Genomic DNA, 23,919 nt, shown 5'->3' on the forward strand with positions numbered 1-23,919 from the left:
GTTTTTAACCTAAAATTATCTCTTTTTGACCTAACATTATCTTCTAGAAACAATTTTTCTATTTTTTGTATGTTGACCTTGATCTCAGGGGAACCAAATGCATTACCAACCCAGGTCTTCATATAAACTTGCTGTATACCAAGTTTGATTACAAAATTCATTCCCAAATCTATTTTTCCCTCCCCAAAAACCCTGTCGAGCAGAAACCCAAACCACGGACGGATCCAAAATGACCGACCCGACAAAACCCGACCCCCATATTTCCCCCCTAAACTTGTTTTTTGGGGGAAGGGTAATAAAAACTTTTTGCTCTGAAAGGGAAAAATAAAATTTTAATTTTTTTTCCCAAGAGGGGTTTTGTACAAATATTTTAAACACATGAAAGTTTCATAAAATTAATGCTGCTGTTTTAATTTCTTTTACATAATATTAAAATTTAAAAAATGATGGTGAAAAATACAAAAAAATGGATTCAAATTAAACCTCGTTTAAAATTTTTGCATTTTTCAAATTTCAATAAATTTTATAAAAGTGATAGCTTTTTAAAATCCCTGGTTTTTTCCTCCCCCTGGGATGTTTTTTCCAAAAAGACTTATGTGCTAATGCTCCTTTGAAAAATTTAAGGAAAAATTTGGAAAGGCCTGTAAAAAATTTAAAATTTTTCTATAAATTGACATCCATAGTAAGTGTGTCCAACATCTGCATAGACTGTTTCCAATTCTTAGCTTTGTTTGCAATAAATATTCTTGCCTGGATTTCTTATGAGAGAAATTTCTCTCTTGGCCAAATTCTTAATTAGTGAATTCAGATTTCTTGAGAAATATACATATACACAGTGCTCAAACCAAAAAATATTTTAAACATTTAACAACAACCACCAACTGGTGGGGGCAACGCTTTACTTTTTTTTTTAAGTAAATTAATAGAAGATGAAATCTTAACAAAAAATTACAAGTAAAAAAGAATTCTGTTGCATGAAAGATTTTTTTTGAAGGTCAGTCCACAATAGTAAACAGCAGATAATCAATCTTTTTAATGAAAACCTGACAGAAGATGAGTTTACATAAATGCATTAGAGGGAAAATTAGTATCCAAAATGATTTTTAAGTACATAAGAGAAAATTATAGTGTACAAGAACTACATTCATGCCAGAAGCATTTGCTAGTTGAGAGGGAGGAAATTTTCAATTTTTTTAATACTATACATTTCATGAAAATGAGATAGAATATTTATATCTAAGTCAGATATAAATTATTTTATCAACAATAAATATATGATAAAATTAAAAACCTTGACAGTCAATGTCACTTTTAGCCTAGGGCCAAAATTGGTTTAATATTTTAAAGGTCCTGCCCAAAAGGTTCTTTTGTCAAAGAATTAAAATACTTTAATAATTAATTATAAATTTACAGCCAATTATAGCAAAAATCAGTGAAATTTCAATAATTTGACCTTCAATGTCAAGGTCAATTATGATTAAAGTTTAAGGTCTGTTTGATCAACTTGAATGTTTATTCCATCCAAGTCTGAAAACAATCCATCCACAGATAACAAAGTTATAGCTAGAAATAGGTAAAATCAGCAATAATCAAGTAATTTGACCTTCATTGTCAAATTCATGTATGACTAAAGGTCAAGGTCTTTCTAATCAACTTAAAGATTTACCCTTTAGCTAACAAGAAATAATGGTTAACATGCATGCTCCCACCCCTTATCAGAAAGTAAGAAGATGCATGCAGTGTGGCTTATATGTAAACAAGAATTGTCACTGAAAATGACTTATGTCACAAAAATGCTATGACATAAAATGCAAAATGTTTCCCCCCAAAAAAAACATAATATAGGGCCACTTCTATGCAAAAAAATAAAGAGAAAACATAAACTATTTTTTGCTTTGTTGTTTTTTTTTGTTGTTAAAAATCAGGGTTTTGCCCTTGAATAGCAAAGGCTGTGGAAGATTTGGACACCAAAAAAATTGTTCTACATGTTTTATTGAAGTGCACATATGCAGTTTTAGAGCCAGGCCCATGGATGTGAAGTTATTGGTCGGGAAAATTTTTGACATATACGACCAATGTAACTGTGACCTTTGACACCTAGTGCTAAGCATGTCTAAAAACCTTGTTACAAATATTATGTTATGACATATGCAGAGACTTTAGTGACCAAATTCAAATGTGCAGTGGGAGATTTTTTTCTCAATTTTGATGTGATTTCAGAACTGTTTATGCAAAAAATCTTGGAATGGCTGTGTCTGTATGGCGTTTTATACTATTTTCAACATCTTATTGGTCATATCTTAGAGGTCAGTCCATTTAATCAGCTTTCCTGGATATGAAACAAATTCGTCTGCGAGTGACTGACTACTTATCCAGCATGATCAAAGGTAAGAGCTGTATGACTTTGAAATGTTCCAGAAAAATCACTGTGGATTTATTTTATATTTCTTACATTTCATGTCATGTATGAGGGTGAGACTCAAATAAACTTTCTCTTCTGTGAAATCTAATGAAACATACCTGCCAATACCTAAAACTGTTGACTTCATTTGAAAATTATCAGCTTCCTTCCCATCTTTCATGACAACTATAGAACCCCAGCTATTATCTGGAAAAGCAGAGAGCAGTCAGTAAAAGCATAATACATGGGCCTTTGATACATCTGAGGTTGATTAATACCATCAATGGCAGTAGTTAATATGTTGTCATAATCGTGGATAGATCAGTGGTTCAAGGGGAGCACCAAGTGGTAGAGGCATAAGGAGGGGTATCCCCTCCAGTTGAAGCAAATTTTGAATATCAAAAAATTATTTCTTTTAAGGCTAATTAAAGCACTCTGAAGTTTTATTTTATGTGAAAGTATGCTGCGAGTAACGCCCATAAATTATCAAGTCCAACATTTCTATGACCAAAAATAATTTTTCATGGTGTATTTAATATCAATTAGGTTTTTGGACACAGAAAACTATACATCTTGTAGTTATGGCCTAGACAAAGTTAAAAGTGTAATAATTCTAAAATTAGGTCAGGCAGAGTAACTTTTCTTTGCACAGCATATTTACACAATGGGATCTCTCAACCTACGAAGTTTCATGTTGATATCTTTTATAATTTTAGAGTTATGTCCCATACAAAATTCACAGGGTAAAATTGAAAAAGGGCAATTACTCCAAAACTAGGCACAGCATAGTTATGGTTCTTTTGATATTTACAAGGGGGGAAATAGTTCTAGTGTTCTAGTGAGTGTGCATTATCAACACAAAAAGAGTTGCTATGTTGAAATGAAAAGTATTACAATTTTATATTATTTAATACAGAAGGTTTGTACTTTCAAGACTAAAAGATAAAAGCGTAAATATACCTAAATGCCATTGTAATTAAATTAATCTAAGAGATTTTACATGTGACTTTATGCCAATAAATATATTACCTTCAAATGTTGAATTTTCACAGAAACTTGTGTCAGAGGCAGGACTTTCCTCATCAGTCTGGTAAATGATCCTATCAGACACAATGTTACTGTCATTGTCTAAAAGTAAATAATATTATGACAATTTACATATAGATGAAAAATGAAATATATGCTATATATATAGATTCTGAAAATAATTTAACTCAATGCAAATAGCCTGAGGTGCCAATTAAGAATCCTGGCCAATCTAACAGATTTATATTGTCTAGAGGTATTTTGACCTCTGCACATTATTTTCATTCTGTAGCAATCAACAACTTGACTGGTCTGTTGGTTTATTCAGGCAGTGGACAGAAAACACACAACAGATGGATGATCCCTTAAAGTACATCTTTCATCTACTCTATTTTTGTACCTTAAAATTATTGAATTTGAAATGTGCAACTTAATGACAGTGCAAACCTAATATTTTGCTCTTTGTGCAATATTTCATCCAAGAGAAATAAAATGATTACATATTAGGTACAAGAAATACCTGGTTTATCATACAAAAGCATAATTTGCATGGATTCTTTATTAGTAGCAATTATCATCCAGTATTTTCATAGCTTTCTCAGGATATATCAAGGTAATATTGGTCAAGATCATAGTGACCCTAACTTAGAAAACCATTTCCACTTGATGGCCATTTGTGTACATAATTATATTGATTGCACACATCAAGTAGCTAACCCCCATTACAACTTAGGGTCAGTACAATTTAGGTCATATGGGTCACAGGGTTATGTTATAATTGGTCTTCACTCGATGAGCTTTGACCACTGTAGAGCTTTCATATTTTTCCTTATGTACATTTCTGCATAATTCAATAGTAATTATATCTTTTACTGACATAGATTTAAAGTGGTCAAATCTAACTTAGGGTCACTGTGATATTGACATTTGGCCTTGACCTTGGGTCACCCACATAATTAAGCTTGAAGACTGTAAGCTGAACAGTACTCCAGTTACCCTCCTGAAACAAAACTGCTAATGGATTGACAATAGGAAAGGCAGACAGATGCCCAATGCAATAACATAAATGAATTGCAGGTATAAACCAAAGGACTAAGGGGGCTGGTACCTGCAGAAATGATGCCGCCAAAACACTGATTATTAGTTAGTCCCCTTAATAACTGGAAACATTCAATATTATTACGCCTAGGGCAATAATGATCTCAGTCAGGCTATATTCACCCATATTTCCTGTAAGCAACTTGTATAACATATTTTACAAAACCTTGTTTAACAGTGTATATGTTGTGCAATGTGTACAAGTAAAAAAATAGGGACAATTTAGCACATCCAAATGGGAACAATAAAATTAAGTAAGGACAGTATGTAAATAATACAAATTACCAAAATTTACAAATGATGCTTTCAGTTACACTTCCAAATGAGGACAAGAAAACAAATTGGGACAATATTTGCATCCCTCATTGAGTGTATCAAGTGACAAAAGACAAGCCATAATAGGTAACTGCTGCTGTAAGAAATCAATGAAAACATAAAACCTAAACATTCTATCAAAACTTATTGGCACCTTTTATCCCACATTATACATCTGAAATTGTGGAATTTGCTTTTTGAATGCCACAAAGTCATCAAGAGAATATGATCTCTAAACATTAGTAGGAATTCAAAACTTGTCTGACTGGCACTGAAGCCTTGCAAAGAAACAAATGAACTAGTGTAATTTACTATCAAAAATGTGCAGGGTATGTTCTGTCTATTGTGCGTAAAAAAACATATTCTACACATCCAAATAAAAACAATGAAATGGAATGATGACATATCTCTAATCACTCAGAGAAAATTTGCTCATCATTTTATCAAACTTTGATAACATGATGTCATTGTCAGTGACTTAAAGTAAATACAACAATTCTTTTAAGTGCATATATATAAAAATGTGCAAAAATGGCATTTATCATTATTTTCTTGTTTAGTGTAATGTATGCTCTTTTAAAAGTGGATAAAGGGGGTGCATAGCTATTGTCAGATAATCTAATTTGAATCTTTCAGTTTCATGACTTTATACACAAAGGTTGTTGCTTCTGTTACAAATTTACCTTCAATGTTGTGATTTTCTGTGGTACTACCCACATCATTACTGTTTCCAACCAGTCCAACCACCTTATCAGCATCTGAAAACACAATGCCATTGTCTTAAAGTAAATACATGTATAACAATTAAATGAAATAAATGAAGAAGAGAAGGTTTCATTGCATTCATGTTTTCCTTTAATTAGATGCTGCCTATGAGCCAAAAACATATTATAACATAAATAAATTGCTTTACTTTTGATTGGCTTATAAACTATGTATATTGTACAGTATAAACAGTAAGGAACTGAAATGTACAAACAAGGTACGTGTTCAACCGCAAAAAAAGGGGAACAAATTTAACTAAGTATCAAGAAAGAAGCGTAATCTTACAATCTTCATCATTGAATTACCATCAATAAGAAATTGCATTATATTACAAATACATTATACAAGTTGCTGACGGGATATACAGGAGGATAGAGCCTTCCAGAGATAAATATCAATCTTCGCTAGCACATAGGGCAATAATTATCTCAGTCAGGCTGTATTCTAAGCAACTTGTATAACATATTTTACAAAACCTTGTGAAACAGTGTATATGTTGTGCAATGTGTACAAGTAAAATAATAGGGACAATTTAGCACATCCAAATGGGAACAATTAAATTAAGTAAGGACAGTATGTAAATAATACAAATTACCAAAATTTACAAATGATGCTTTCAGTTACACTTCCAAATGAGGACAAGAAAACAAATTGGGACAATATTTGCATCCCTCATTGAGTGTATCAAGTGACAAAAGACAAGCCATAATAGGTAACTGCTGCTGTAAGAAATCAATGAAAACATAAAACCTAAACATTCTATCAAAACTTATTGGCACCTTTTATCCCACATTATACATCTGAAATTGTGGAATTTGCTTTTTGAATGCCACAAAGTCATCAAGAGAATATGATCTCTAAACATTAGTAGGAATTCAAAACTTGTCTGACTGGCACTGAAGCCTTGCAAAGAAACAAATGAACTAGTGTAATTTACTATCAAAAATGTGCAGGGTATGTTCTGTCTATTGTGCGTAAAAAAACATATTCTACACATCCAAATAAAAACAATGAAATGGAATGATGACATATCTCTAATCACTCAGAGAAAATTTGCTCATCATTTTATCAAACTTTGATAACATGATGTCATTGTCAGTGACTTAAAGTAAATACAACAATTCTTTTAAGTGCATATATATAAAAATGTGCAAAAATGGCATTTATCATTATTTTCTTGTTTAGTGTAATGTATGCTCTTTTAAAAGTGGATAAAGGGGGTGCATAGCTATTGTCAGATAATCTAATTTGAATCTTTCAGTTTCATGACTTTATACACAAAGGTTGTTGCTTCTGTTACAAATTTACCTTCAATGTTGTGATTTTCTGTGGTACTACCCACATCATTACTGTTTCCAACCAGTCCAACCACCTTATCAGCATCTGAAAACACAATGCCATTGTCTTAAAGTAAATACAAATGTACATGTATAACAATTAAATGAAATAAATGAAGAAGAGAAGGTTTCATTGCATTCATGTTTTCCTTTAATTAGATGCTGCCTATGAGCCAAAAACATATTATAACATAAATAAATTGCTTTACTTTTGATTGGCTTATAAACTATGTATATTGTACAGTATAAACAGTAAGGAACTGAAATGTACAAACAAGGTACGTGTTCAACCGCAAAAACAGGGGAACAAATTTAACTAAGTATCAAGAAAGAAGCGTAATCTTACAATCTTCATCATTGAATTACCATCAATAAGAAATTGCATTATATTACAAATACATTATACAAGTTGCTGACGGGATATACAGGAGGATAGAGCCTTCCAGAGATAAATATCAATCTTCGCTAGCGCATAGGGCAATAATTATCTCAGTCAGGCTGTATTCTAAGCAACTTGTATAACATATTTTACAAAACCTTGTGAAACAGTGTATATGTTGTGCAATGTGTACAAGTAAAATAATAGGGACAATTTAGCACATCCAAATGGGAACAATTAAATTACTGTATTCCTAGAAAAGTTCGCGGATACAATATTTCGCGTTTTTCACAACGTCGACATTTTCGCGGAGAAAAACTTTCGCGGATTTGTAGTCACCGCGAATTACGGGAATACTAAGTCGCTACGGCCTAAATTACAGTTTTTGGAGTGTATGACCTTGTCTGTTGGGTACTTTTAATTCTTTTACTTTTTTTGACAAGTCGCGCCTAAAGCGCTACGTTACTCAATTCCTTTTGTATTATTTGACTAGCCGAACACGGACGGTTATTTAGTGAACACTTTTACTTATTTCCTTACCTTTTGCACTATGTGATTAAGTAAGATTTAGTCAAGCCAGTTAGCTTTTATTTTCATTTGAATCATAACTTTATCTTCAAAATGCCGATACGTTATTGTTTTCACAGTATCGGACTGAACATTGCTTTTATTATTATAACAACATAACAGCTGATTATCAATGAAGCACTTGATCGCTATTGTACTGTTAACAAAGGATTACGCCTTCTTCAAGCAAAAAATAATCAAAGTCACTCAATGTTCGCAAACTGTAAATGCTTTTGTATACGCTGTGACTAGCGAATAAAGTCAATAAGCATAATTACTAATAATTGACTTTTTTTCAGGGTCCAAATTGGTATCTGTAACATACATACATAATTCTTTACACATTTCTATAGAACCTGTGTGAATATGTTTTTTTTGTTTAAGTAGATTATAATAAATAGTCTGCCTATTGTTTTTATTTGGTTGAAGCTAGAAATGTTCGCGGATTTGTTATATGTGACATTTTCGCGGCTACAAAGATTCGCGGAATCATGCCTACCGCGAAAAGCGCTAACTTAAAATGCGCGAAATCTTTTCTAGGAATACAGTAAGTAAGGACAGTATGTAAATAATACAAATTACCAAAATTTACAAATGATGCTTTCAGTTACACTTCCAAATGAGGACAAGAAAACAAATTGGGACAATATTTGCATCCCTCATTGAGTGTATCAAGTGACAAAAGACAAGCCATAATAGGTAACTGCTGCTGTAAGAAATCAATGAAAACATAAAACCTAAACATTCTATCAAAACTTATTGGCACCTTTTATCCCACATTATACATCTGAAATTGTGGAATTTGCTTTTTGAATGCCACAAAACTTTGATAACATGATGTCATTGTCAATTCTTTTAAGTGCATACATATAAATATGTGCAAAATGAGTATTTATCATATGCTACTCTGCAACTAGTAGGGTAATTTTTAAATAAAACTAGAAATGTGTCCATAGGACACGGATGCCCCCACACGCCACTGTTCTGTCAATCTTATGATTCTAGATCAAATATTTTTTGGACTACATGTGCCACAAGTTTAAAACTAAAAATCAACAAAGGGCCATAATTCTGTTAAATTTGGTCGCAGCAAAAATTCCTTCCTTTCCTACCATCTACACATTAAGGTTGTTCATCCCTGGAAGTTTAAGCAAAATGTGCCATCCGGTTTAAGAGGAGTTGCGTTCACAAAATTTCTACATAGTATATAGTGAAAAAATCAACAAAGGGCCATAATTCTGTTAAATTTGGTCGCAGCAAAAATTCCTTCCTTTACTACCATCTACACATTAAGGTTGTTCATCCCTGGAAGTTAAAGCAAAATCTGCCATCCGGTTTAAGAGGAGTTGCGTTGACAAGATTTCGGGACGTACAGACAGACGGACATACGTACACATTTTTCAGGTTTATGAGCTATTTCTATTGTTCTTTTCTTTTGTTTCCTTGTGGGCTAACTATTGTTTCTTTATGAGCTAACTATTATTAACGGAATGAAGTCCTTTGTTCTCTTTTGTCCAAGTGTACCGTTAGTTAGCTCATATACCTGAAATGTTTGTGCGGATGGACACTCGGACGGACAAGTGCAACGCTATATGCTCCCACTCTGTGGGGGCATAAAAAACTAAACAAGAAACACAACAAGAGCTGTCGGTAGGACACCAACGCTCGACTCTTCTTAGTGCTTGATAGTAAAAAAAGCCTTGATAATGTAAAAAAATTTATGTAAGCAAAAGAGCAAATTTTTTTTTTTAAATCCATGTTACAGTTAAAGGCCTTGAAGAGAGTCCTGTTATGCTCTTAAAGAAGAGTATAAAATTTCAACTTGTTTCAAAGCCAGATGTTAAAACAATATGAAAATGTCTGGGGTGGTATGCAAACTTAAATGTAAATTCTAAGTGGAAAAAGGGGCATTATTCTGCCAAATGCTTGATACAATTACCTCCTCCTGTCTACCGGTTGGGTTCATGATGGTGAACAAGTGTGCAAAGTTTCAAAGCTAGATGTCAATGGACTTTGAAAATATTTGAGGTATTACAAAAACTTTAACATAAATTCTAAGTCAAAAAAGGTGCATAAATCTGTCAAAATACTTGCTAAAGTTACCTCTTCCTGTCTACAGGTTAGGGTCATGATGGTGAACAAGCCATATGCCAATGGACTTTGAAAATATTTGAGGTATTACAAAAACTTTAACATTAGTGGTTACGCTGACGCTGACACTCGTGGGACTACAATAGCTCTACTTATTCTTATCGAAAAGTCAAGCTAAAAATGAGACAAAACCAGGTTTTCAATTCTAATAATAATAATGTGCTCAAGTGGTTACAAAATGGAAAGCACTCAGGATCGAGAGTTATTTTCTATATAATATATGAAAAAACAAAGGACCACAATGCTGCCAAACATTTTCAAATTACATAATCTGTCAATATGGGCCCAGACACTTGATGAGAAGGCTTAATCTGTGAAAGCTTAGAGTCAAAAGCGCTTGAGACAAGTTGTAGCTTCCTTTTTTTTAAAACAAAGGGTAAAAATGTAAAAATTACAAAACCCTGATAATATGTCTCAGGTCTCTTAAAGACAAAACTCCTATGAAAGTTTATTCAAAATTGCTTAAGTATGTAGCAGGAGTTGAGAACAGAAGTGTATTTATCTGTTAAAAAAAAACAACAAAAACAACAACAACAACAACAAAATATGTACAGGGCACTTTATGACAAGGCTATGTGAGAAAAGTAGGAAGAATTGTACACAGGTGACTTTGTTTACAACTGTCTGCCTGCTAACATACTATGATCTATTGTCCTGAGTTTTCCTTTAGGCCATCCTTAAAAAAATGTTTGTTTGCAGTAACGCGACCGACTCACAAAATTTGCCCCTACTCAAAAGTTTTTTTCATGGTCTGGATAAAAAAAAATTTTTTTTTTGAATCAGAAAATTATGCCTTGTGCTTTGTTTTTGTTCTTTTAAAGGTTAATAGAAGAAATAAAATGTAGGTATTATTTAATTAGAATTCATTTATCAATTTATTTATTGTTACCAGATTATCAAAGCATATATTGTCCAGCATTTTGAAATTCCATGTTTATTTGGGAGTACAAAAAAAAAAAAAAAAAAAAAAAAAAAATCGACCTACCTACCCACCTTGAAAATTCTGGGTCGGGTTACTGCAAACAAACATTTTTTTAAGGATGGCCTTAGAAAATTTGGTTTCAAATAAAATTGTTTGTTTTTTTCCCATTCCACAAAATAATCCAATCACTTCGATAAAATACTTACTAAACTACCATAACAATAATTAAATGACTTAATTGTTTTTCATAACCAATCAATTTGGAATGGTGAAGCTTTAATATTCATATGTTTTTTTTTTTATATCATGCAAGTGTTCAGAACAGTTTATCAACTCAATTTTATGTTTAGTTGATTTGTGTTATTAAATAACATCAAGCTTTCTGTTCAATCCTTAAAATCAACACTCTGTAATGACATGGACAATAATACTCAACTTTTCAAAAAGCATTAAATAAAATTATTTTCAAAATTTATAATGAATTATCAAATATACAGCAAAATTCTCTGTTCACGGTGATTGAACAAATCTAGCAGAAATTGTATTTAAAGTCTCTACTTATTACCATTCAGTGGACACATCAGAAGGAGCTTTTTAACTTTTTATTTGATTTTGATTCTCTTTTTCATAATACATTTATATAAATTTGTTTGGATGATTTGAACAGAACAACAATATTCAACAGTAATTTAGTAATATTAGTACCTTTTCTGGATTTCTGTAGCAATAAAAATGAAAGATTTTCCATCAATATATTATTTATAAGTAACTGCCACTATATATACACTCAATATATTATTACTAAAGAAAACATAACACATAGTAAAAATGATTTTACCTGTCTGCTTAAATTTTTAAAGTATCAAGCACATAGCTTTGATATACATGTATCTTTGTTTATCAACACTTTCAAGTGGACATCAAGTGAGCGCATAATGTAGAAGCATCAGTTTAATCAGGAATGCCAGAAATTTCAAAATGTTTGGCTGCCTATTTATGAAAGTATGTTGCCAATGTACTTTTCTTTATTGTTTAATATTTGAAAAATCAGTGCCAATGATATAAATAACTGTATGTAAATGATTATCTATATAAAGATGTAACAGTCTCATCTCACGCATTCTCAATACCATTTACAAATATTGAATCACGGAAAGGGAAAAAAATAATGTTCAGAGATGATAAAAATAATGTTTGAATATGAAAAAAGAATATCTCCCGGACAAAAATTTGAATTCTTGCAAACAAGATACGAATCATGTTCTCTCAGTTCCATATCAAATTGAGCAGGTCATTCTTATAAAAACAGGCTTAGAAATGTACGTTACTTTGAGTGTCACTTAAATAAGCAGCTCATAATCATGTAACTGTTAAACTAGTCAGTAATTTTGTTTTCACAATTCCCTTCTCAAAAGATGTAGGATGGAAATAAACACATTTTATGTTAAATTATACCAATATATTCAGGTTTTTTTGAAATGTTAAAACAATAAAAAAAATACAGACAAATGATACATATTTTACTATTTCAATGCATACTTCGAAGTTCTTTACAGATTTATCAATGAAAAGCAGTTCGACATTACAATGTAATTGGCTATTTATGGTACATATAAACTCCTTGTTGTAAACTAATTCATGCATGTAGCTGTTGTTTTTTCACCCCAAATGCCTTAAAAGTAATGTGATAATTTTGTAACGTACATTTCAGTTTAATACAAAAAATATCAACAGTGAATTCATTAAGAAATTCTGACAGGAATGGGAAAACTTAAATATTTCTGTTTGGTATTTATTCCTTTTCTAAACATTTGAACAATTAACTACAAAAATCATCAACGCTTGGTCAGAATAAGATATTGTATATGCATACAGAAATAAGATGTATTTTAATTGATGATTCTGTTCATATAAGGTAAAAAGTAAATGTAAACAACATTATATGTGCATATTTAACCCTTTATGACAACATACGTGTGTGATAAAATGCTTTAAAATATCAATCTTTAGCATTTTTAAAGACTTTCTTAAAAACTTTATTAAAGACTGTTGTAAACTCTCATTGGTAACGTACATTTCAGTTTTCTGGCATGGGTGTTGTACATAAAGACACCAATTAATATTTAACATTATGGACAAAATGTTTCCTATTTTAAATTTTTAAAACAACAAACATTTTTACTTTATAAAATAATTAATCTAAAAACACATGTGATCATCCTTGTATGGTACGTTATTCATTGTTATGAGGATAATTTTACAGCAATGTCCAGAAATGTTTTGAGCCCCATTATGGTGTAATTGATAAAATTTGTTGCATTTTTATGTAAAAACAAAAACAAACAAAAACATGTTTTACTATCGCAAACTTTGCAAGTAACATACATTTGAAGATGATTCATCGAAAGTCCTGTTAATATCTTTCATTAGAAATTCGCATGTTTTAAGACATTATGATTACCAAAATCACATTTGTGAAATGCATGTAAAAATGAATGCTTTAGAAGTGTGACACATTAACTTGATTATTTTGTTGCATTACAATATATTCCAGTGTTCTGTACACAATAAGGTAATTCGGGAAAAAAACATTTACTTTATACGAAACTTTGCTTATATGAAACATTGTTTGCTTTTGTTTTATAAAACATTGTTTCTTTCATTTCTCGCTTTGTTTGTCAAATATTTCGGATTCTGTAATAAGTAATTCTAAAATAACGCTCTTTCAAAAGATAACTTTCGGTATCTTTTAGCTCTTGTTCTCTACCTGTAGCTGTTTTGAATCTCAGCCCTTAATTTCGGTCTCTGAAATGTACGTTACTACAATTGAAATGTACGTTACTTGTTGTTGATATTAATGTAAGTGAAAAATCATTGTTTTGTAGACCTTTATAGTTCATACACAATGCACATTTGAGTGTGAAGATGCTAAAGAAAAGATTAAAAATGTTCAATATCGTCACAACTGTTCAACTTAAACAACCACATATTGTACTTGTCCAAACTTTTGTAGATAGAAAAAATACCTGAATAAAATTCATATGCTACTGATGCAAATTCAGTTATATTAATTTGTTTTCGTTTCTAATCATCCTATTCTTACTTGTTATAACATGAAAAACATATTCATGAAGTAACTTTTAAGATTCAGGAGATACTCTTCATTGAAATTACTAATACTAGTTTTGAAATGTACGTTACCAACAGTAACGTACATTTCATGGTACTTTTAAGCAGAAATATACTTTCCACTACTACCCTTTGTTTACATTGTGAAAAAAACATGCTATCAGATCTCAAAATCCAACAGAATGTTTGCAGTAGATATATGTTTATATACATAAAATGTTTTCTAATATATAATGTGATAATGTATATCAAACATGAATTTACCTTAAATTATATCCACAGCGACACAATGCAATATTTATTTAGGCTTTGATGTTATAAATCTCTTCTCTCCATATAAATTTTCTTACCTAAGGTATCATATTTTAAGTGTAGTGAATATTTTTTAAATTGCGGTAACGTTCGTTTCGGTAACGTAAATTTCTGACCACTTTTCAATGCAGATCTGGACACAGTCTTAAGCAATTATAACAATTTCTCAACACATAACTTCTAATTGAGGGAAGCTTTAACTGCTTGACACAAGTCTACCTCTTTACATTTTCATCAGTTCCTGTAGCACCAGTAACGTACGTTTCGCGGCAAAAATTACGTTTTAATTTTCTCAGAAAATCATCCATCAATTACGGCATCTTTATATACCACTTTTATAATACATTATTTTGGCCAATATGGCCAATTATTAGCCAGAAAACTTCAAACTTTGAAAGATCTTATCTTTAAAAAAATATTTTCTTCACTGTTTAAAAACGCACACTCCAAAAGGCATGTATCAGTGGAAAGGAAGAAACAACAATTTTGTTTACATTTTTATCATAGTTTTCAGTATGCTCCACTGTTAAATTCACGCTAAAGCATTGTGACATACAAAAAACACCAAACAATTGTTTTATAAAAGACCAATTGAAACATGAAAACATTTAAAGTTATTTTTTCTTATAGAGACAGTCACGTACGTTTCATTTTTTACTATTGTACGATAAATATTTTTTCAAATCATGACAGTTGACCAATTTTTTGTTTTGATTTAATTAAAACGGAACATGTTTGATGGAACAGATGCTTCAGATAAAATATATAGAACATAATAAGACGAATATGCTGCGTGGAAAGCGTTTTTATCTATTCTGTAAATGATATTGAGAATGCGTGATATATCAATACCCAATGTAAATAACTCACTAGTAGACTGAAGTGCACTTTACTTAAAGGAACAAAGTGCATCAAATCAAATCTAAGTACGGTTTAGCATTTCGTTCATATTGCAAGTAAATGAAATTACCTTCAGACTTCTCCAAGGGTTATCACGACATCCATAATCATATCTCAACTCAACGCCTTTAGCAATATCCCTAATTGCAAAGATTACAAGTCGTGGGATACCATTCACAATAACCTTTTTCACTTTACAGTTTGGTTTGGTTTTATAATCTATGTCATTAACATAACGAGCAATGCTTTCATTGTCTGTGGCATCAATACTGAAAACAATATAATTGATGAAATCATAACTATAATAGGTTAGTTTGTCTGTTTGTGATGAATCTTATCACATCAAATAAATTCGTCGTGTAAGATAATGCAAATACAAACATGGAAGTCAATGCAATGCACAGTAATGAAACTCCTTGGGTCTATTAAAATGTGTTCCTTATTTACAGTTTGTTGTATCTATATCAAATTTTTCAGAAATTGCAGTGATGTAAGAGTACTGCTCAGTTTCCAGGAAGCAGTCATCGGAGTAACGTACTGAACAATTAATGTAAAGTTTAACTTTGGTAAAACTCGATGGCTGTCAACTTTATTAATATTTTATTTTGAATGTTTGCTAGTCATAAAATATATCTTGGTATTTGTCTGATCTGTTTGCAATTTTTGTCTTATTTTTCGCCACTATATTTGGCTGTCATGAATTTTGTACAAACTCATGTATATAGTAGTGAACTATTAAAGTAGCATGCCTAAAGATTCACGGTAATTTTTGTGAAATACATGTATTGTCAAGAGAACATAGAAAGTAATTTTTAAATCAGAGACAACAATAACAATTGACCTAAATTACCAAAAATAGTTCACAATATGCAAAAGAATCCCTTATAGTGTTTTCAAAATAACATTGGACACATCAGACTTTGCTGGTATATTTTCAAATCTGTCATATTTTGTAACTACAGCGGACATGTTTGTCAGGATTAATTTTTTTACAGATTTGCAATTCAGGAGCCTTCTTAATACATGAAAGGTGTGAAAATCAATAAAGTTGCAAGCTGCTATTTTATATATAGTCCCTGCATGTCCATTTATCATATTCTGAAACGCTTAAGATTTATGTGACAAATAAAAACTGAATTTGTAATTTCAAGACGAAAGCTTACATTAAAATTGGCATGAATTGCCACTAACTAGCCACTTAATTGTCTTTAAGTTGATACCTTGATGCAATTGGACTGTAAACTGTGCCATAAAAATCAAATTTTGATTTTTTTTCTTGATGCTGCAGCAAATTGAAAGCGGTGTTTAAATATTTGATACGTACTCATTTTTAGATAATGAAAATAAATGTATAAAATATATAAAAATAACTATAAATCACTTTGCTCAAAATTCTGTGTTAGTCAAAGAGTTTCTAAAGTCCTGTCAAATTTCCTTCTTTATCTATATATTTCAATTCTGTATAGGTCAACTTTTGACTTACCGAGACTCGTGGTTAGTCAAAGGGAGTTTATAGTCCCGTCAATTAAAGTCAAACATATTTTCATTTCAATAAGTCAAAGTGTGAAAACTTCTGACTGATCAAAGATCGGCGATGTTGTCATTCTGGTTCATACGTTTCATTGTATTTTTAATTGACGGTCATAATGTGTAATTGACACTTTGTAAAAGTGACGTTACCCTATAGAAAGTCTTCATTGATTTTTAAACAGTTAGTTAACTAAATTATGATTCAATTTTAAAAAATTAAAGGTGATGGATTGATAATAAACAGAGATATTGATCAAATGAGGTATCAACATACATATGATAACATCTGTAAAATTAATGCTCCTTTATATAACAAATGCATACATTAATATGTACTTCTGGTTGACAAACATGCTTTTTTTGTTTTTGTCCGATGTTATTTCTGATAAATACAATTCACAGCACTGATATGAATTAATGTCATTGATGTTAATGTTTCACTCTTTATATGCATGCAATAAATTTTTTTTAAAAGTCTCTGTTTATGATTAACATCATTTCAATGGTAATGTATTATGGCACTGCTGTTATCATTAACAATAAACCTACTATGTGGACATTCAATCAGGTATATACACATACGGAGGTAAACGTTATGGCAGCAGATACACGTTACTCAAATTCCATTTCTTTTGTAGTGAAATACCCAGTCTTTAAAAAGATACTAATTCTGAGAGATTATGCATGAACCACATCATAAGGATAGCTTATGAATTTCCTTTGTGCAATTTTAGACAGCAAAAATGATCATCAGCAAGTGCTTATTCTAATCACCGTGTATTCAAATAAAACTTTTACCAATACTCTTTCTCCTGATGTTGAAAAAAGTACACATAAGTTGCATCAGGGGCATCGTTATCAGCAGGTGACAATAAACCTCTGTATTCCATGACAAGCTCTCCTTTTTCTACAGGTGCTTTTGCAAAAACACCTTTACCTGTTAAATAAAACATCAGTACATCAGTATATATGATACAGTTTAAACATATTAATTTGCAATCAAATTTAGTGCTGTCATTGGTAGAAATGATATTGATGTATGATAAGACTCAAGCGTAGTTTATTCTTTTCTGTCAATTGTTTATTGATACTAATTAAAATGTATATATAAAAAATGGACTTATCAATAAAATGACAAGAAACATTTCTTTAAAGGTTTTTTAGAACTTTATTTAAGAATATGACCTAATACTGCTTGCTTTGTTCATAATTCTTTACATGATCATATTCATTAAAATAATTGTTACAACTTTCAATTAACTAATAATATTTTAATAATAATAGAATATATCATGGTATTCCTCTAATTGCCATGAATTAAGCAATAAAAGCCTGTTCAACCAGTAATTACTACACATTTTTTTTTATCTGGCCTAATGTAATTCACAGTTTAAGATGTTTCAGCTTTAGAAATTTAAACAGTATTGTACACTGCACTTCAGGATATACCAAATATGGAGTCAAGAAAAAGTATAGTGACCAAGTTATACTCTAGAAAAGCCTGTTTAAATTATATGTACAGTCCAACCCTGATTATTCAACAACCCTTTATTCGAATACCCAGCATTATCTGAAGAAGATCGGCGGTCCCGTTTTTATCTCTATATAAATAAATATAAATACCAGCGTATTATTCAAAATGCATTATCCGAATACCTCCTATTTTTCGAAGTTAAATTTCGGTCCCAATTATACATGATTATTTAAGAATTTCACACCTATTATTGGAAGCCAGGCTAATTATTATTCAAAGCCAGACAAATTGGCCCAGATCCACTCGCTGACCGGTCGACTTTTGAAAAATATCCACAGTAATGCCTGTATTTACACAATCATGATAATAACACTTTGTGTGTTCTTTAATCAACTTTAATTACCAAAAATGAAAATAAAGCAATGCTCTGTGTCCGATTTTGTTACTGTTATTGCGTGAAGATGACAGCAATATGCAAGTATTTATGTCTTCAATGTCAATACAATAATTTTTACACATCTTTTCTTTAAAATTAATTTTTCTTGATTACAGGAAGTAAGTGTGTAAAGTAAAAGGTAGTTTTGCTATGATTGGTCAAAGTGGAGTAGTTTTCGTCTATCACAATATTCCCATTTCAATTATTTGAACCCATTCGATTATTCGAAGTAAATATTCAGTCCTAGGCACTTTGAATAAACAGGATTGAACTGTATGAAAATTAACAAAGGGCAATAACTCAAAAATCAAATAGTGCAGAGTACAAGTTCTTATGAACTGCACATCTTGTCAATTACATTGACATCATCCTATGTTCAAGTTTCAAGTCCATACCATGGATAAAAATAAAGTATTAAAATTAACAAAATGGCAATTACTCAAAAATTGTGAAGTACAGAGTACCGGGTTTTGTGCACACACTTCTTAATGAGATCAATGATTAGTTTTGATGAAATTCAACCAGTAGTTTCAGAGTAGTCCGGGACAAGATTATGTGTAGCTGGCAACACACAAAAAACACCATTTTTAGTCAGGGGCCATAACTAGGTCAAACTTCATTCAACCAGAGTAATATGCACAGGTACTTGAGCTACAGATCAACAGAGCTCCAGATAATATTTATACAATTAGCTTGAAGATGTATTAGGCTTAAATTTGATATTTGAAAATATTGATAATTCCAACACAAATTCTTTGTAAAGGTCAAATTAACATGTTTTGAGTACACACAGAATATCATTATGTATAATGTTTTGAACTCTGCACACTACAGGAAGACACAATATGACTACATATTGCAATTAAAAACATTGGCAGTTTTTCTAAGAAGTGGCCAACTTTGTTTGGCTAGTAATTGGAAATGCTGTTTCCATCATACACAGTTTCTGCATTATATTACGCAAATTAGGCATAGTCAGTAAGTATTTCATAGATTTCAATAAATTTCTGCAATTAAAAAATAATTTACTAAATGAGCAAAGTATATCTTTAAACTTCTTGATTTTTTTAGCAATTAGGTTTTTCACTACCAGATATAAAATTTCATTTTGCTTTTTTAATTTTCAATTGGTTTTTTCTTTGTTGTTTGTTTGTTTTTTGTTGTTCTTGTTTGTTTTTCTTTTTGTCAACACCTACACCATCTGCAATGAAAAGCTCAGTTAAACTGAAGTAACTTTTCTGTAGTGTTTAGTCCACTACATAAAGCATTTTCCGCATTTTCCAACTAGAAACCATAACATTAGCTATTTACTCATACTCAATTTCATGCACCATTTCCTCATCAAATTGCAGTTTCTTTTTACAAAAAAAAACATGCTGTCTGACTGTCTGTTATTTTTCTGCTCGTTGAAAAGGAAGGGAGGTCACTCTTAGCACTTGACAAAACTGAACAAATGCGGTGTTGTGGTTATGTTAAAATACCACTCTGACAAAATAAAACACAGTAAATATTACGATCAGAAAACGGTTTCTTTCATTTTCAGCAGCTTTATCTGATTTTGAAACAAATGAAATTGAAAATCAATTCAGTTTTGAATGACAGCATTTCAAATTCAATTTGTTTTTGGAGAAAATTATTTTTATATTATTTTGTTTTAACAATAAAATGATGCTTATCTGGAGCTCTGGATCAATCCTGTTCAGTTTCATTGAAATTGCATTGGTGGTATAAGAGTAGTCCTATAAAAATCATTACAGGGCCATCATTAAACTCTGCCAAAAACATTAAACCGGAAAATGCCAATGATATGCACAACAAGGCTTGGTACTGATCATTCGGTAAAGTTTGGTTGAAATTACACAGTACTTTTTGAGGAGTTGTCCAGACAAGTTTTGTGATGAAGGGACAGACAGACAATGGAGAAGTGATCCCTGTATGTCCCCAAATCTCCGTAGAGGCGGCAGAAAAATCAGGGCTCTGAATAATGTGTTTATCTGAGTACAAAGATAAAAGTTCAACAGTAAAACGTTTTAGTGCATGGAAATTACTCACCTATATCTTCATTAATGAAAGCAATTTCAAATTTTTCTTGCTCCATCTTCTCATTATTCTTTTGTATCCATTCTTCATCTTTAATTCTTTTTCTCCTCATGATCAAAAGTCACACTAATAAAAAATACACTCAATATGAATAATAAAGAAAACAATCATTAAGTAAAAATCATTTTAAAATAAAGTTAGGAAAAATTGAATCAGGGTCAGCTAAGCCCTAACACATACTCAGCCCCCCCCTCCCCCCATTCATCTTGGCTCTTTACAAACTCTGCCAAGTCAACTCGGCCCTCTTTAAAGTTACATTAAATAAATATGTTAAAATATTTTTGCCGTCAGCCTAAAAACCAAGCATTCTACAGTTTCATTAACCTTTTTAACAGTATTGTTGTAAATCTCATTAAATATTGTTCATAAATTAGGATTTTAAATGGAAAACCCCACGGTAACACTAAAGTTCCTATATGAATTTTAACATGCAAATGAGGACTGTAATCAGCTCGTGTATGCACTACGTCACGGTGTTATAGTTGCAATCCGGAACACAGCAAATATAAGATTTTCTTGTGCAAACACACTTTTACCGTTTTAAAGCTTCACGGTGCACTAGGCCTGTGGTTCAGAAAAAATAATCATCTCGTAAAAAAAATTTAATTTGTATGAAAATATCCGTTACAATGCGGAAATATACCGTTAAATTAGGACTGCTACTTATAGTCATGTTTGTTGATTTAATATTGATGTACGGATGATCTGAAGGCGGAGTTTCTCGCCACAATGAGGTTGCACATTTGTATGCTCATTAAACCCATTTTGGTTGTCTGGACACCAAAATAAGATCTCAGGAGTCGATATGAAACCCAATTTATTAATGAAATGTTGCTATTTCTTTTTTATGAAATTTATTTAATGTAACTTTAATATTTCTGGTAATGTATAATCAAAACATCTGTTTGTTAAAAATGTTTCTTAATCATGATTATGTCAATTTAAACATTTTAAAAATCATGAAATGATTTGATAAAGGTATGTGGCAGCACTAAAATCTGATGTTATTACCAACCAGTAGTCAGCTACTAGTATATGTAAGGGTACTTCTTGGTTAGGTGACATTCAGCGTAAGACACTAAAAAGGGATCCCTTAAAAATCAGCCTGGATGAATATATTCAATATGAATAGAGAAGAATTTTATAGATGTAATTTGTATGAATAATCAAATAGTTTGAAAAAAAAAAAACAATTCAAATACTGAGAGTTTAACAATGTAGCGCTTTTTCACAAACAAAGAAATTGTTTTTACGATAAAATTTGTTCTGTTGGATGTTGTAACGTTACACACTGGACTCTGCCATTGTCAATCATTGTTTGATAAATGACAGATTATAAAAATTAAATTCATGTTAACACATTTTACATACCTAGAAATTACAAGGTACCATTCCTTATTGATATTAACAATAACTCCATCACACACAAAAAAGTGAAAATGCTCACAAGCATTAGCATTGTTTTAAACAAAATTATATCCAGCATGCAATTCATTTATTAAAATATAATGACTGGATGCTGCAAATTAGTAAAAACCTTATTATGAGAGAATATTTTGTAAATCTCACACATGAGCTGACCACAGACTGGTGCAAAGCAGAGGTTCTTCAAAAGAATATGCCGGTCTTTGATCTTTCGTCATAGCTTACATTACACATCATCAAAGAGGCTGTGACATTCACACATTCTTTCTGAATATCAGAATTTAATTCTGACATAATTTTTTGGATAAGAAAAGGTTGTGTGTGTTAATATACTGCATACACACGAGTCATGCAGAAAACAAATGGAAACAATTTTTTGCTGAATCACTGTGACATTATTCACAGAAGCATTAATTTATCTTATTGTGAAAGACACTCACTCTAACAAGTGTATGGAGCTCAGCATAATCAAAACTTAAGTTGATTAAATAAATTACTTTAAAAGAAGCAAACAGTATGTGTCAAACCCTGATATTCATTTGCAATAATGACTAAATACATGTAAGTTAAAAGACAGTTATTAGTTACCATAAACAAACCTTGTTTGTGAAGAAGTGGCCAATGCTTGTTTTCTTGCAAAAATGAAATCTTATCATTATGTTGCTTATTTTCTATTGACATGTAAAAAAGTGTAAATATAATGCATATTTGCTTTAAATATTTAAAATGTGTATTTTACTTTAATCAATTATAAGCATAAATTTCAAGTTCAGGCAACCTGCTTTCTCTGCAAAATCACTGGCCTTCGTGCAAGTACAAGTAAAATCTTTATATAAACCCCTGCCGGATCTGTTCATTTTGTGTAATATTTCAGGAAATTGTGTATACACAAAATAAAAAAGTTTGCCTGTAATATGACACACACAAACCTTCCAAGTCAATCTATTATTTATTTCTTTCAGGGCATTTTTTTGCTATAAGACAGTGGCTGGTCTTGGGCCCCTTCACAAGTAAAAATTCTATGTTTTCACTTTTATCACAAAGGTGAAGAAAAAAATTCACAATGTAAATGAAAATTCACAAATAAACAAAGATCCTCAGCTACTGAATACCATTTGTGAGAGTAAATTGCTATTCATGATAAGGACTGAGATATTTAAAAAGGAAGTGGCTAGCCGTACAGGCCAGTACAGCTAGAACTTTTGGCTAGCCATACGTGAGTTATGTACGGCTAGCCAAAACACACTGTATTGGCTAGCCGTACGTCACTTTGGAGAATCAAATCAGTGTTGATGATTAATGCCTTATTTTATGCACATATACTGATATTTGTCAAATAAACAATATCAATTTCAGATGTTTACTTTTTTATTTTTTTCGACCATTTTGATAACAAAATATACGAACCAACTAAAATCATTATTTGTGCACTAATGCATCTTTATGTGCTTAAATGCATCTTTTAAAATGTTTTTTCATTTTTTTGATAAATGAAACAATATGTATATCGTCCATATATAAATTGTACAGACCTTGAAAATGCGCCGAAAATAATTGTTAAAGGGTTCTGCTAATTGCCTTAAATACTGACAGTGGACGTTTACTGGTCAATATGAAAGTTTGCATCTTCTGTGAAACTCTTAATTATCGAA

General features: G+C 31.1%; 1 protein-coding gene and 1 long non-coding RNA gene across 2 annotated transcripts; both read right to left on the bottom strand.

Annotated features, from left to right (window-relative positions):
- Positions 1-3,425: 3,425 nt before the first annotated feature.
- Positions 3,426-6,990, bottom strand: LOC132752866 (uncharacterized). Its single transcript, XR_009628867.1, has 3 exons — positions 6,914-6,990; positions 5,524-5,598; positions 3,426-3,529 (listed from the first exon to the last, which is right to left on the bottom strand). It is a non-coding gene; the product is annotated as an uncharacterized LOC132752866 (long non-coding RNA).
- A 3,497-nt stretch (positions 6,991-10,487) lies between these two features.
- On the bottom strand, positions 10,488-20,910 carry LOC132752864 (histone-lysine N-methyltransferase set-1-like). Its single transcript, XM_060743252.1, has 4 exons — positions 20,795-20,910; positions 17,631-17,769; positions 15,373-15,571; positions 10,488-10,541 (listed from the first exon to the last, which is right to left on the bottom strand). Exons 1-4 carry the CDS (start codon positions 20,892-20,894, stop codon positions 10,488-10,490), a joined length of 492 nt encoding a protein of 163 aa, XP_060599235.1. The 5' UTR covers positions 20,895-20,910.
- Between the last annotated feature and the right edge of the window lie 3,009 nt (positions 20,911-23,919).

The sequence above is a fragment of the Ruditapes philippinarum genome, unplaced genomic scaffold (genome assembly GCF_026571515.1).
Source record: "Ruditapes philippinarum isolate M1 unplaced genomic scaffold, ASM2657151v2 ctg52_1_1_1_1, whole genome shotgun sequence".
Taxonomy (NCBI): Eukaryota; Metazoa; Mollusca; class Bivalvia; order Venerida; family Veneridae; genus Ruditapes; species Ruditapes philippinarum.

Excerpts from the sequence above, each read along its gene's own strand:
- LOC132752864 (XM_060743252.1), bottom strand. The coding sequence starts at position 20,894 with ATGAGGAGAAAAAGAATTAAAGATGAAGAATGGATACAAAAGAATAAT. Across the intron at positions 17,770-20,794 it reads TTTCATTAATGAAGATATAG|GTAAAGGTGTTTTTGCAAAA; the intron begins GTGAGTAATTTC and ends TTTATTTAACAG. Across the intron at positions 10,542-15,372 it reads ACCCTTGGAGAAGTCTGAAG|ATAAATACACTTCTGTTCTC; the intron begins GTAATTTCATTT and ends TTTTTTTAACAG.